The sequence below is a fragment of the Microtus ochrogaster genome, chromosome 2 (assembly GCF_000317375.1).
Source record: "Microtus ochrogaster isolate Prairie Vole_2 chromosome 2, MicOch1.0, whole genome shotgun sequence".
In the NCBI taxonomy this organism is placed as follows: domain Eukaryota; kingdom Metazoa; phylum Chordata; class Mammalia; order Rodentia; family Cricetidae; genus Microtus; species Microtus ochrogaster.
The window spans coordinates 14,158,908-14,171,998 of record NC_022010.1 but is presented as its reverse complement, the minus strand read 5'-3'; the positions used below and the strand labels follow the sequence as shown (position 1 = coordinate 14,171,998).

At 49.8% G+C, this 13,091-nt stretch overlaps 1 protein-coding gene across 1 annotated transcript in view; it reads left to right on the top strand.

Annotated features, from left to right (window-relative positions):
* Mlxip (MLX interacting protein) overlaps positions 1–12,813 on the top strand; it is a 64,027-nt gene extending 51,214 nt beyond the window's left edge. The window contains exons 9-17 of the mRNA XM_013350152.2: positions 1,072–1,726; positions 2,472–2,593; positions 2,705–2,861; positions 4,265–4,389; positions 4,937–5,035; positions 5,136–5,263; positions 5,483–5,606; positions 7,427–7,556; positions 8,131–12,813. Coding sequence (XP_013205606.2) covers positions 1,072–1,726; positions 2,472–2,593; positions 2,705–2,861; positions 4,265–4,389; positions 4,937–5,035; positions 5,136–5,263; positions 5,483–5,606; positions 7,427–7,556; positions 8,131–8,252 — 1,662 coding nt within the window. The 3' untranslated portion in view covers positions 8,253–12,813. The remainder of the gene's footprint in view (positions 1–1,071; positions 1,727–2,471; positions 2,594–2,704; positions 2,862–4,264; positions 4,390–4,936; positions 5,036–5,135; positions 5,264–5,482; positions 5,607–7,426; positions 7,557–8,130) is intronic.
* The last annotated feature ends 278 nt before the right edge of the window (positions 12,814–13,091 follow it).

Below are 13,091 nucleotides of genomic sequence, written 5' to 3'. Positions count from 1 at the left end.
CTCTCTCTCTCTCTCTCTCTCTCTCTCTCTCTCTCTCTCTCTCATCTTCATTGGTGTTTTGCTTGCATGTATGCCTGTGTAAAGATGTCAGGTCCCTGGAACTAGAGTTACAGTTGTGAGCTGCCATGTGGGTTCTGGGAATTGAACCTGGATCCTCTTTAAGACTAACTAGTGTTTTTTAACCCTTGAACCATCTCTCCAGTCTCCAGCCAGCTCTTTTCCAAGACAAGATTAGTTATAGAAGAAAAAGCATGGATCACTAATACAAATATATTGTGTAAACTGAAGGGTGATGGTGCACACCTTTAATCCCAGCACTTGGGAGGCAGAGGCAGGTGGATCTCTGTGAGTTTGAGGCCAGCCTGGTTTACAGAGTTCCAGGACAGCCAAAGCAACACACAGAGAAACCCTGTCTTGAAAACAACAACAACAACAATAAAAAAGTATATGGTTTTTATTTTTATGTAGCAATTAATTAAAGATAATTGCAGGTGTTAGGGCTACAGAGCTGAGCAAGGCATAGTTCTCTGCCCTGGGGAGCTCTCATGTTGGTGATGTATTCAGTTAGTCATCCGGTAATCTGGCACCTTGCCCACCCAGCTCAGATAATCATTTCTTCTGTAGAGACTTGAGATCTGCACAGGTGATTCCTCATGGCTTTTCTACTCAGGAAGAGCTAGCCTGACTGGAAGTTGATACTTGAAGCTGTCCTGGGGGAACCCCTGAGCAGCTGTGGTCTAGGCTGCTTCTACTGTGTAACAGAAGATGGCAGAGACTGAGGGCAGACCTGGACCAGACTCTGGAAACCAGATATCCCTAGGCTTCCGTCCAGCTTTGTCTGAGTTCTGTGCTATCATTAGTTCCTAATGGAAACAAGACCCCTGCTGACACCCAGGGAACACAGATCCGTTTCTCCAGCAGATCAATGTGTTGGGCATGAGAGATAGCACTTTTGTCCCTTGGTCCCTTCATCTCCATGTCCACAGTTAGTCTCTGTGTTATGTAGTGCTAAACGGTGAGAGCTAATTATCCAATTGTATCTTTGTTTCTTCGTGTTTCTTTCTTCCTCAGGGGAACATCTTGCCAAATACAGCTCTTCCCACTGTGAGCCTGCCCAGTAGCCTCATTGAATCTTCTGCAGCCCCCTCCCTGAATCCCTCCGACGGGCAGGGTTGTGAACACACCTCCCAGACTGTGGATCCATTTATTCAGCCTGCAGACTTTGGTTCCTCTGAGCCACCACTGAGTGTCCCACAGCCCTTCCTCCCTGTCTTAACTATGACCTTACTTTCCCCTGGCCCTGCCCCAGCACCTGTCCCAGCTGCATTGCCCTTAGTCTCCCCTCCTGCCTCTACTCTGAGCCCTTCAACTCCACCAGCTTTCTTGCAGCCTCAGAAGTTTGCTGGAGTCAGCAAATCAACCCCTGTAATTACCCACACAGCCTCTACTACTCTTACCCATGATGCTTCTGCTACCACCTTCAGCCAGAGCCAGGGTCTTGTTATCACAGCACACCACCCAGCCCCCTCTTCATCCCCTTGTGGTCTGGCACTATCACCTGCACCCCAGCCACCAGTTGTGGGAGCTCCCCAGCCTCATTTAACTTTTATACACCCCAAGCCTGTGTCCTTGACTGGAGTGAGACCCAAGCAACCCCCCAAAATAGTGCCTGCTCCCAAACCTGAGCCTGTGTCCTTGGTATTGAAGAATGCCTGCATTGCTCCAGGTGAGTTGGATTAGGGTTATAGCCTACCAAGGAGTCATGTTTTCCTTCCTCAAAGGCTTTACGTTTGTGACACCTCCCTCCACATTTAAATGGAATAGAGCAATATGGTAGTTTATATGTGCGCTCTCTCTTTCTATTCTATATGTTTAAACATTAGTCTAGTGTTATCTGGGTGTCGTGACAAGTACCTGTAAACCCAACATTTGAGAGGTTGAGGCAAGAAGATTTTGGACTTGAGGCCAGTCTGAGTTACATAGTAAGTCCCAGGCCAGCCAAGGCTATATAATGAGACCTTATTTAAAGAAACTAAAATTGGGCTGGTAGGATGGCTCAGTAAGAAAAGATATTTGCTGCTAAGTCTGACAACCTGAGTCTGATCTCCACGATCCACATGGTGGAAGGTGAGAATCAGTTTCCATAAGTGTTTTCTGGCTTCCACACACGTACTATGACACTTGCATACCTGCACACATATACACATCACACCAAATGAATAAAATATAATTTAAAATTTAAAGGAAATAAAAATAAGAATTAGACTTGAAAATGTGGTTTGAGAATACATGGTCATGGGCATCTATCTCTTTTTAGGGGATATAGTAGGACTCAAGTAAAAGGTACAAGAATAATTCAGATGCTTTGATGCCTTGGTTTCCCTGGCCGTCTGCAGCGCAGCAGTTTTGTTAGTAGTAGCTAGGTCTCTATAGGATCAGACCCTCACTTTCAGCTCTCTTCCTCCCTACAGCTGCCTTCTCAGGCCAACCACAAAAGGTGATCATGACATCAGCCCCTCTGAAGAGAGAAGGGATTCTGGCATCTACTGTGTCCCCATCCAATGTGGTCATTGCTTCTGCTGCTATTACCAGGGTAAGGAGATCTAGCCTAGGAGGCCTCTAGCGTCCTCACTCTAGAGTGGCTTTCAGACAATGTAACTGCTCTGCAGCAATGGTACATGACCTCCCCCATGGGTCTCCACAGGCTTCTGGAGTCACAGAGTTCCTCAGCCACAGTACAAGTAGCCAGCCTACCCCTGTCTCTCGGCTCTTCTCTCCAAGTACAGTGCAAGATTCTCTGGTGAAGGGCGAGCAGGTCCCACTGCATGGGGGTAGTCCCCAGGTCCCTGCCACAGGCTCTAGTAAGTATTTTCCTGAGTGGGGTGCTTTGGGCTTTATGGAGGAAATAAGCAGCTCCTGATGGGGAGGCCATTCACAGGCTCCATAATCAAGCCTGGCCTACAGAACCTTCAGTCTGCACAGGCTGGGGAAATGCTAACTGGGCACCAGAGTAGTGTAGCCATACCAGCAGAGCAGGCACAAGGGGCGGCAGTTGTGTCCTAGCAGGGGCAGCTAGCACATTCAGGAAACCACGCTCAGAAGGCCTGGCTCAGAGCTGCCAGTCCCATCCAGAAAGGGACTGAAGATTCTTGTCAGCAATCTGGAAAACTTGAGCCTGGGACTGCTGTAGCTGTGAACCAGCAGCAGGCTCGTCACCACACCACCTCTCCTGGTTTCTAAACCACTGCAGATCTGTGGTCATCTTCATATCATATAGCTTGGGGCAGTCAGGACAGGACTTGTTTTGCCTGGTGACTTGGAGAGTCAGAAGTCCTGCGACATCAGTATTGGGTTCCTTCTGGTGCCGTACTGGGAAAGGAACCAGAATATCTATGCACATCCAGGCAAACAGTCTGTCACTGTGCTGCACCTTAATGCCTTCTCTTTGCTGAAACCATGGTTGCATCTGAGCATCTTACCTGGGAAGACATGATACAGAGGGGTTTCCAGCTGAGAGGGGCACGTTTTGAAGAATGGGACTCTTCAGTCTGGAAAGATACAGACTCAAGAGACAGGAGTCAAGTGTCTCAGATTATCCAGGAAAGGGAACCGCAGAATGCAACCGCAGAATGTGCACTGAAGCGAAACCTGGTCATCTAGGAGAAAATAAATTAACTGACAGCATTTGTTAGAATAAAGTGAAGTGGACCTAGGAAATGGCTTCCAGGGACATGAGCCCAAGTGGGTCACAGTAGTACTCTGGTATATTCCGCGTGGGTCAAAAAGTGGTCATACTTTTTATTTAACATTTTCAGAGTGGGTGAGAGAAAGAGTAAGGAAATATCCATGTAGAATTTAAAGCACAGAAATAAAGCAGACTCCAGTGCGCTGAGCACATGGGTTAAGAGTCTTACAAACCTCTAAGGGCCCTGGGCTACCTTGAGGTGGCATTTTAAGGATTGGGTTCGCAGTTCAGTTCCTCCTCTGAGCAATTGCGGATACCTAGGATGGGGTAGCATTCACATGTAACTTGCTTGCCTCATGGGTTGCTTTGGAACCAAGAAATCCCCTTTGGGATATGGGCAAGGGTTTCTTCAGTATTTTCTCTGGGGTAGCCATAGAGGACTTCCAAGCCTAAGGGCTTGCAGGGAGTCCCTCTGGTTGGTGAGGACTGCCGTGGGGACAGGACAGTGAACCCTCACTTCTTATTTTTTCAGTTCCCTTCCCAAGTGTTTTCCTCTTAAGAGAATTTTTTCCCCCTCAGGCCGTGACTGCCCCAACTCAGGACAAGCCTCTCCATGCCCATCAGAACAAAGTCCCAGTCCTCAGTCTCCCCAGAACAACTGCTCAGGGAAATCTACAGACCCCAAAAATGTGGCTGCATTAAAGGTACTGCTTATTTCTCTTGAGCCTTGATTGCCTTGGTAGGATGGGGCGGAAGAAAACATCAGGAAAGGAGAGCCACAGATCTAGCCAGTGTTGCAAACTCAGAACCACTAGGATTAAATTAACTCTGACCATTTCCCATCCCACCACAAGCCCACGATGATTAGGGCCTATTCAGAGCTCTGGGTAGGCACTCTGGGCCCAAGAACCAACAGCAAGTTCTTATGACATGGTAGGGGTGCATGCAACCTTGGCCACACCAGTTGCAGGGAGGAAGCAGGATTGTAGGCAGTAGGTTGTAGAGAAGCAGTCAGTCTGGCTGCCAGGGGCCAGAGCACATACTGCTTTCTAGCCCATGAGTCCTGCCCACTCCCTGATGACTCCTCTTAGAGCTTTTAAGCCATTTGCCTCTCCTTCTGCATAGTTTTCTGGCCTGGCTCGTCATGTGCCCCGAGACACTAGTCTTTCTCTAGCCTCTCAGCATTATGTTGTGCAGTAAGGAGGAACAAGGCCTGGCCTATGTCTCAGTGACCAGTTGATTCTCCAATAGAACCGGCAGAAGCACATCTCAGCTGAACAGAAAAGGCGTTTCAATATCAGGATGGGCTTTAACACCCTGAACAGTTTGATCTCCAATAATTCCAAGCAGGTAAGTTGCTTGAGAGTGTCCTGGTGGTGTGATAGGGCATCTTTCCTGTGTGCCACTGGCCAGCTAAGTGCTGCTCCCCTGAGCCACCTGTCCTCTACAGACTAGCCATGCCATCACACTGCAGAAGACCATGGAGTACATCACCAAGCTGCAGCAGGAGCGGATGCAGATGCAAGAGGAGGCCCGGAGACTTCGGGAAGAAATTGAGGAGCTCAACACCACCATCATGTGAGGTTCCATTCGAGTGCTCCAGCCCATGCATTTCCGTGTCTCAAAAGCAGAGGGGACCCTTTGTGGCCTTTGCTACCTGTATTACAGCAGTTTAGCTTCTTGTCCTCCTCCCACAGGCCTCTGCCTGTATCTGGCTGTGTCCTGCCTGTCTGGTCCCCCAGGGTCCTCCTCTACAGTCACCTACCCCAAAGCATCCCCTGACTACTGTTGTTTCAGCTCCTGCCAACAGCTGCTACCTGCCACAGGAGTCCCTGTCAACTGCCGCCAGTCTGACCACATGAAAGACATGTTTGATGAATATGTGAAAAGTAGGATCCTGCAGAATTGGAAATTCTGGATTGTATCCTTGGGTTTTCCTTGCTCTTTCCTTCCCCAGGCAACACGCTGAAACAGTGGACAGTGCTCTCTGGCACCCCTTGGAGAAAGAATCTCACAGTTGTCAGAGTTCAGGATTAGCAATGCTAGTCTCATTTATCTATCTCAGGGAGAGAAGACTCTGGACCAGCCCTCGGGGCTAGAGAGACCACATCCAAGAGGCTTTGCAGGAAGGGGCAGGGAGGTAGATGGCCTGCTTTACTCTCCAAACTTTGGCAAACAAAAGCAGCTTGATAACTGAAGAGCCAGCAAGGTGAGAAGGAGGGGACCCTTCTGACAGTGACAGAGAGGGTGAGCCCTTCCTGCTGTGACATGGAAAGAAACCAGGGCTTACTGAGTTACTGAGAGACCAGACCCTCATGCGGTGGCGTGGTTTGTTTCTTCTTCTCTTCTTATTTGTGGGGTTTTTTTTAATTATGTGTGAGTGTGTGTGCGCACGTGCGAGTGTGTGTATTGAGTGCAAGTACCTGCAGAGTCCAAAGAGGGTATTGATCCATTGGAGCTGGGGTCATAGGCTGTTGTGAGCCTTGACACAATCCCTGGGAACTGAACTGGAGTCCTTTGCAAGAGCAGTACACGCTCTTACCTGCCAAACCGTATAGTTCTTTGTTTTGTTTTTTGAGAGAAGAGTCTTTGGTGCCCAGGGTGGTCTTGAACTCCTGAGCTCAAACAATCCTCCTGCCCCAGCTCTCCAGTAGCTATAGGTAGGGTTTGAAGCCTGTTCCCTCAGATTTTTCTCTGCCTTTGTGTCCTCTGGTCTTGAGTACCACAATAAAGCATGTCCACCCAGGTGCCAGGACCTGTCTTCTGGCCAAGGCTGCTCTGATCTCAGCCTTCGAGGTGGCAGCATTGCTTTACAGGATGGTTGCTGCCCATCTGTTTCCCAACAGCTCTGTTCTGAACATGGTCCGCTTATGCGACAGGTCACCTACGACATAGGACAGTCCCTGCCAACACAGTTGTATGGAAAGAAGGAAAGCGTGGCGAAGGTAGTGTGTGTGTGTGTGTGTGTGTGTGTGTCCTGCACTTCAGAAGCTAAGTTTGTTTCTTCCTCTTAAGTGTGCCATCATGCCTGTGTATTTGTACTACTTTTATTTGTGTTGAGAGTGAGACTCAAGGCTTCACATACACTGTCTAGGTCAGGGCTCTATCAGGGAGCCTAAGAGCCTGACTTGAGATGGCTGACAGCACGCCTCTTCCCCAGCTCACTGTGCTGTCTTATTCTGCCATTAGTAGAGCCTGGTCACATGTGGAATGTGTCAGAAGTGCTTCAGTGAAATGCTACATTTCTCATTTTTAGGCTAAGGTGGGTGCTGTAGACATCATAATTCAAGAAAAACATTTCTATCTCTACTGGGCCCATCCTGTAATCCTTTGGGAGCTCTGCAGGATGTGGGGAGCTTGCAGACTGTGCACAACACAAATGTCAGACAGACACTTTGCTTTTGAGTGTTGTGTTGTGTGCCTCTCATGTTCCTGTCGTGTCTCCTCTCTTTCCACACAACTGTCTCCTGTAACTGGCTAACCTATGGTCTCATGTTCACCTCATTGTTTACCCCTGTACCAGGCCAAAGAAACTGTCTTGTCTCTTCAAAGGTCAGTCATAGTAAGAGCAAACCATTGAATCTCATGGTGGGCACAGCTTGCCTGGCCCTTCCTCTCTCTGGTCTGTTTTCTGTAGGTAATTATTTGTCATTTCTGAGGGAGGTCAGCAGGTAAGCCTTCTTTATCTGTGTCTCCTTAGCCCTCCCCAGTGCTCACCTTTTCCTTAACACAGTCCTGTAGTTCAGCATGATCATCCAGCCACTGTTCGAGTCTTTCAAGGGAATGGTGTCTACCAGCAGCTTGGACGAGTTTCACCGGACAGCGCTTTCCTGGCTGGACCAGCACTGTTCTTTGCCTGTCCTTAGGCCAAGTGAGTCTGGAATACTGGAGTTTGATACTTCATGCTGGTTCAGAAGGGAGAAGAACCCTTATGTGGGCAGTGCTAGAAAAGTTTAAACTCTACTGCACAAAGCCAGGCCAGCCAGGCCAGAGGCATGAGGACAACATTGAAGGGACCCTAGAACCAGAAGAGCTCCAGGAGCCAGCCTGGGTCCCTGAGCTCCTCTCGGCAGGCCTGCCGTCAGTCACATCCAGCTCACATTTACTGAATATTTATTATTTGCCAGACTCTGTTTTAGGTAAATTTTGTGCTTTCTTACTTAATTTCTTATTTAGTTTTAAAACTACAACCATATATTAAAGTTACAGAAGTTCAGTATTAGAGCAAGAACAACACTCTGGCAGCAGGAGCAGCTGCTCCTGCTCCATAGGCAGGATGTGAGATTGGGTCTCAGAATGGGGCCCCTGTCATTCTCCCCATAGTTGAACTCTGGCCATCATCCTTAATGCTTGGGAATCACTAAATAGGGTTGCGTGTGTGAAGTTTGCATCCTGTCATTCTGAGTCTTGTGCCCAGGCTAATTACTGCCTCCTCTCTCTTGCAGTGGTGCTGAGTACCCTCCGGCAGCTGAGCACCACCACCTCCATCCTGACAGACCCATCCCAGCTGCCAGAGCAGGCATCAGAGGCTGTTTCCAGGATTGGCAAGAGATTGGGGGAATCCTAAGATTAGTTGGCATGTGGCTGCATGAGATGCCTGAAGACCCCCCTGTACCCTTCCTGATGCACAGCCTCAGGGCTGCCCTTGACTCCTGGGGCTCACTGCACCTATCAGGATGATGCTGTGCTCAGGTCTGACACAGGCTGGGGCCTGCCCACAGCAGATCCCATCTTGGGAACCTGGCTGTACCCTCTCACTCAGTGACTCAATCACAGTCTCCCTTGCGTTTGGGGGCCCAGACAAAGGGAAACATCAGCTGTTCTGCTCCTGCCCCCTGGTGGCCCACTGGGGTCCAGGGCTAGCAAGTGCAAGACAAGAGACAAAGCCTAGTCCTGCAGGTGGGATCGCCCAGGGTCCTCAGGATTCCTTTCTTAAGACTTAGAGACTTGGCCCCGCCACATCATTATCCACCTGTGCTCCTCTGGCAACCCTGCACACTTTCTTCCTCTCCATCTCCTGGGGGGCAGCACCTGACCCTCTGGGCTACCGCTCTGACCTCTGCAAAAAGGAATGTGCCTCCTCCCTGGTGTATCCTATTGAAGGGGAAATCTCCACCAACCCCTGAGCACACACAGAGAGTAATGGGTATGGAGGCCAACTGGACAGGACAGTGGCGCATGCAGTGCACTCGGAGACCCTCCAAGCAGTGTCATATCTATTATGTCTCAGTCCTACCTGGCATCACGGTCACCATGACGTTCCCAACATTGCCAGGGACTGGCCTGGAGCCTTGGCCTTGCTCCCAGCTGAGGCCCTTCTGTGCCTGTCTCTGCCCACTTATGCTCTGCGGTTATGGAGGAGGCAAGTACACTCCAGGGACTGTCACCTTTGGTTCTAGTGTTCGAAAGGTCACACTCCATGATGCTGCTGTCATCCTGGTCATTTTATCTGAGGTTTAGCTGGGAGCTCCAAACCAAGACAGTTCTCAGACCAAAGATGTCATCCTACTAAACAAGTCTGACCAACCTTGTGTGAGGAGAAAGAAACAGCGGACAGGCAGGATGCCAAGGAGTCAGCCGGTGAAGCTGTCTCCAGGCTAGATGGTAAAGAGCTGTGCTCAGATTTGAACCAGTGAAGCTTGGAGGGTGACGTGTGTCTGAAGGTTCAAGTGCCCTAGTGTGCAGTTGGTAGAGACAAGGAAAGGTTGGGGGAGAGGGCACTTGACCCTTATCCTTCTCCTTGCTGCCTCTAAGATGCCGCCTGCGGTGAGGTACTCTCTCCAGCTCTCAGGGAGCCCAGTCAAGGGCACCTCCGGGAAGAATGTGCTTTTTTCTCCTGCTGTGACACCTAGAGCAGGCAGCAGGCTTTCTTTTGAACTCTGTCCTCGCCCCTCCTCACCACGCTGCCTGTGAAGAGGGGACCACATGAAGAGAGGAGCCCAGCAGTCCCCTGAAGTTCTGATTCATCGGAAGCTCCTGCTGATGCCCGAGGCCTGCCCTGGACTAAATAGGTGGAGAACAAAGAAAGGGTAGGGGCTGCTGGCTGTGCCACTGTTGATGCTATGAGCCCCTGACCACATGCTTGCTCCATTGTCTAATTTCTGTCCTGTTTGGGAATAGCATGGTGGCCCTCCTCAGCCGACCCCAAAAAGCATGTTTACAGGTTGGAGGATGAGCACAAGGCACGTGGGCTGAGCCTTGGAGTTTCCACCAAGTACCCCATCCTTTCCCAAAAATAAGGTGAAGTCATTCAGAAGATGCAGGCCACTGTGGTAGAAGGAAAAACTAAACCGCTGCTGTGAGGGCCTCGAGAAGCCCAGCCCTTCCTCCTCCCATGCCACGCGACATGGGCCACACCATGGACTCCAGGTTTTCTCTGCCCTTGCTGGGGAGTAACCTTGTGTTTAAAACTCTGTGGGTATAAGATTGGCCTTTTGCTTCTCTTGCCTACCTCTCCACCATTTTGCTGAGTTAATCTCATCCTGTTTCATCAGACATTTAAGGCTGTTAGTTTGTGTAAAACTGGGGTGAGAGAGGAGAGTGAGAGTGTGTGTGTGTGTGTGTGTGTGCACGTGCGTGCGTACATGCCTGTGTGTCTGTGTGTGTGTGTCCTGGTAGACTTTATTAGGTGTATTTTTTTTTTTAGTGACTCCATTTTCCTTTTCTTGGTGCTCACTTAGGCTGTGGCTATGAGGTCATGATGCTTTAAAGTCTCCAGGAATGATTCTACCTTAGAGATTTTCTTGTTTTGAAATCTTGCCTGATGAACCTGGCCAATCAGAGGGTCCTAGCTTTGACTTCTGTCCTGGACACCAAGGCCCCTATGCTTGGGGTCTCCCTGGGTGCTGGCCACACTTTTGGACCAGGGCTTGTTTACAGTTCTTTCACTCCCATTCCTGTCCCCACTCACTTGGTAGAAACTTCAGAATGTTGCCGCTTTGGAGACTAAGAATATCGGCCTAAAAGGATAACCCACAAAGCCACCTGGGAAATCTCTGCGAGGGTTTCTGTGAAATCTTCACAAGCCATCAGCGCATGTTCTGTCTGTTCTTTCACTATGAGTGGATCCTGCAGAGGCAGGGTAGCTCTGGCTAAAGGGCTTCCTCAAAGTTAGCAGAAGGTTATGCACCAGTTGTCACCCTCGGGAGAGGCTAGCCATGCTGCAGTGGCTTCGCACAGCACAAAGGAAACACTGCAGCTTCAGAACTTGGTGTTGATATACTGGGTCTTGTAAAAGAGGCTGGAAGTGATCAGCTAGCACGGATTCTCATGTGACCCAACCATGAACCCTGGATGTTGTCAGTGTGCTCAGGACCTGTTACCTCCCAATAGTCCCCCCGCCCAACATACATACTTTAGAGATCTGTCCTCAGATCTATGCCCTGGTGAAGAGTGACATCCCTGTAGATTCCTAGAGGACATGGCATCCGTTTGCTGGTATAGTCCAGTAGCAGATGGCACTGTGACTGCCTGCTGGACCACCTGACCTCGGCTCAGCCTCGCCTCCGTTCACTTACTCTTCCTTCTACACTGTCAGAGATCCCTTTCTGTTCTTTTTTTTTTTTTTTGATTTTTTGAGACAAGGTTTCTCTGTAGCTTTGAAGCCTGTCCTGGAACTAGCTCTTGTAGACCAGGCTGGCCTCGAACTCCGGGAGATCCACCTGCCTCTGCCTCCCGAGTGCTGGGATTAAAGGCGTGCGCCACCACTGCTCTGCTCCCTTTCTGTTCCTTCTAACCTGGCTCCTCAGGGCTCTCAGTCCTACTACCTGAGGCGTTCCGAGAGACCCTGGGTGTGTGCTGGCAAGGTGTGTGGTCAGTGAAACAGGAATAGTCACCTGGAGTGCCGGTGTTGCCAAGAAGTGCAACTTTGAGCTCAGTCCCTTGATGCTTTGTAGTGTTTCAGAGGACCTGTTTCTGAGTCTGCGCATGTCTGGAAGGAAAGGGAAAGTTAGGTTGCAGTGGCAGAGCATGAAGCTCAGGCATGTGTGAAGTATGTTCCTCCAGTACACACCTTGCCTAGGATCTACTTAACAGGTTTTGAGATTTTTGTTGTTTGTTTTTTGGTTTTCCAGGGAGGGTTTCTCTGTGTAGCTTTGGAGCCTGTCCTGAAACTCACTCTGTAGACCAGACCGGCCTTGAATTCACAGAGATCCACCTGCCTCTGCCTTGAAAGTGCTGGGTTTAAAGGCGTGTGCCCCTCCTCCCCCCTGCCCGGCTAGGTGTTGTGATCTTAAGACCCATGGGCAGCTGGTGGGAGACACCAGCAGTGTGAGAGAAGCCTTAGGAAACAGCCCTCACCCTGTGCCTCTTCAGATGTGGGCGAGAACAGGTCAGCTACCAGCTTTCTGAGGAACGGCCTCCCTGTTCACTAGATAGGTCTGACTGCTGTCAGAGCTTGCCAGACTCAACCTTCTGGGAAGAAAAGGGAACTTTCCATAATGAATGATAACGTGTGTGTGCACGCGCACTTGCTCAAGCCTGTGTGTGTGTGCATGTGTGCTTACTTTGTGGAATTTTATTTTTGTGAGATTCCTTTCCAGTTATTTAGCAGAATCCACCTATATCTTTCTGCCAATTTTGGTTCCACAGTTATAACCCTGGGCATAGTGAATTTGGAATTCCTTTGGGAGTTCTGATCTGGCATTCTCAAGAACTGAGATTGCGGAAGGGAGGGAGACACTGCCATTTCCTGTTTACATCCTGCAGGTTGAAAGGTCTCATGGCCTCAACTAGTCTGTGTCTCTCCTAGGGGAATCCAGTACCCCACCCCAAGTACCTGGTCACCTGGGTCTTCACCCTGGAAAGGGAGAGCAAGCTTGTTTGCCTGCTCTGTAATGCTCCAGCTGTAGCAGCATGTTCTCCTTCAAGTCCTTGAGGTTTCAGCTTCTGTGCACAGGCTGAGTGTCTGTCGTGTGCTTTAATGATGGTGTAGGGCTCCTTTGTGGAGGCAGCTACTCCTGGGTTAGGGTGGGCTTCACTTAAACCAGAGATCCTTGGGACTGCTCTCCTGAGATGGTCCTCTTGATGCCCTGCTGTTGACAGGCACGTTTCCACCAGCTGTACCCAACACTACAATGCAGTTTTAAAATTATATTTGCATCTAAGACAATAAATAAACTTATTTTTTTTGGAAAGCTTGTTCTGTGTGACTTTCAATGCTGCCCATCGAGCAGTGGGAGGGATGAAATAAGGAGATCGGAGCCGTGTGATGTCCTGGCTGACCAGGAGTGGAGGTATATGGAGTGGGTGGGCAGGAGGATTCTGGAGGTGTGTCCATGAAGATGGTAGTCCTAGAAGCCTGCATGCAGAGAGAACTGGTGACGGACACTGGGCATGCTGGGTGCTACCTCCGAGCTCTCACACCAATGGTCTGGTAACTCAGGGAGCTCTGTGCCCATGATGTACA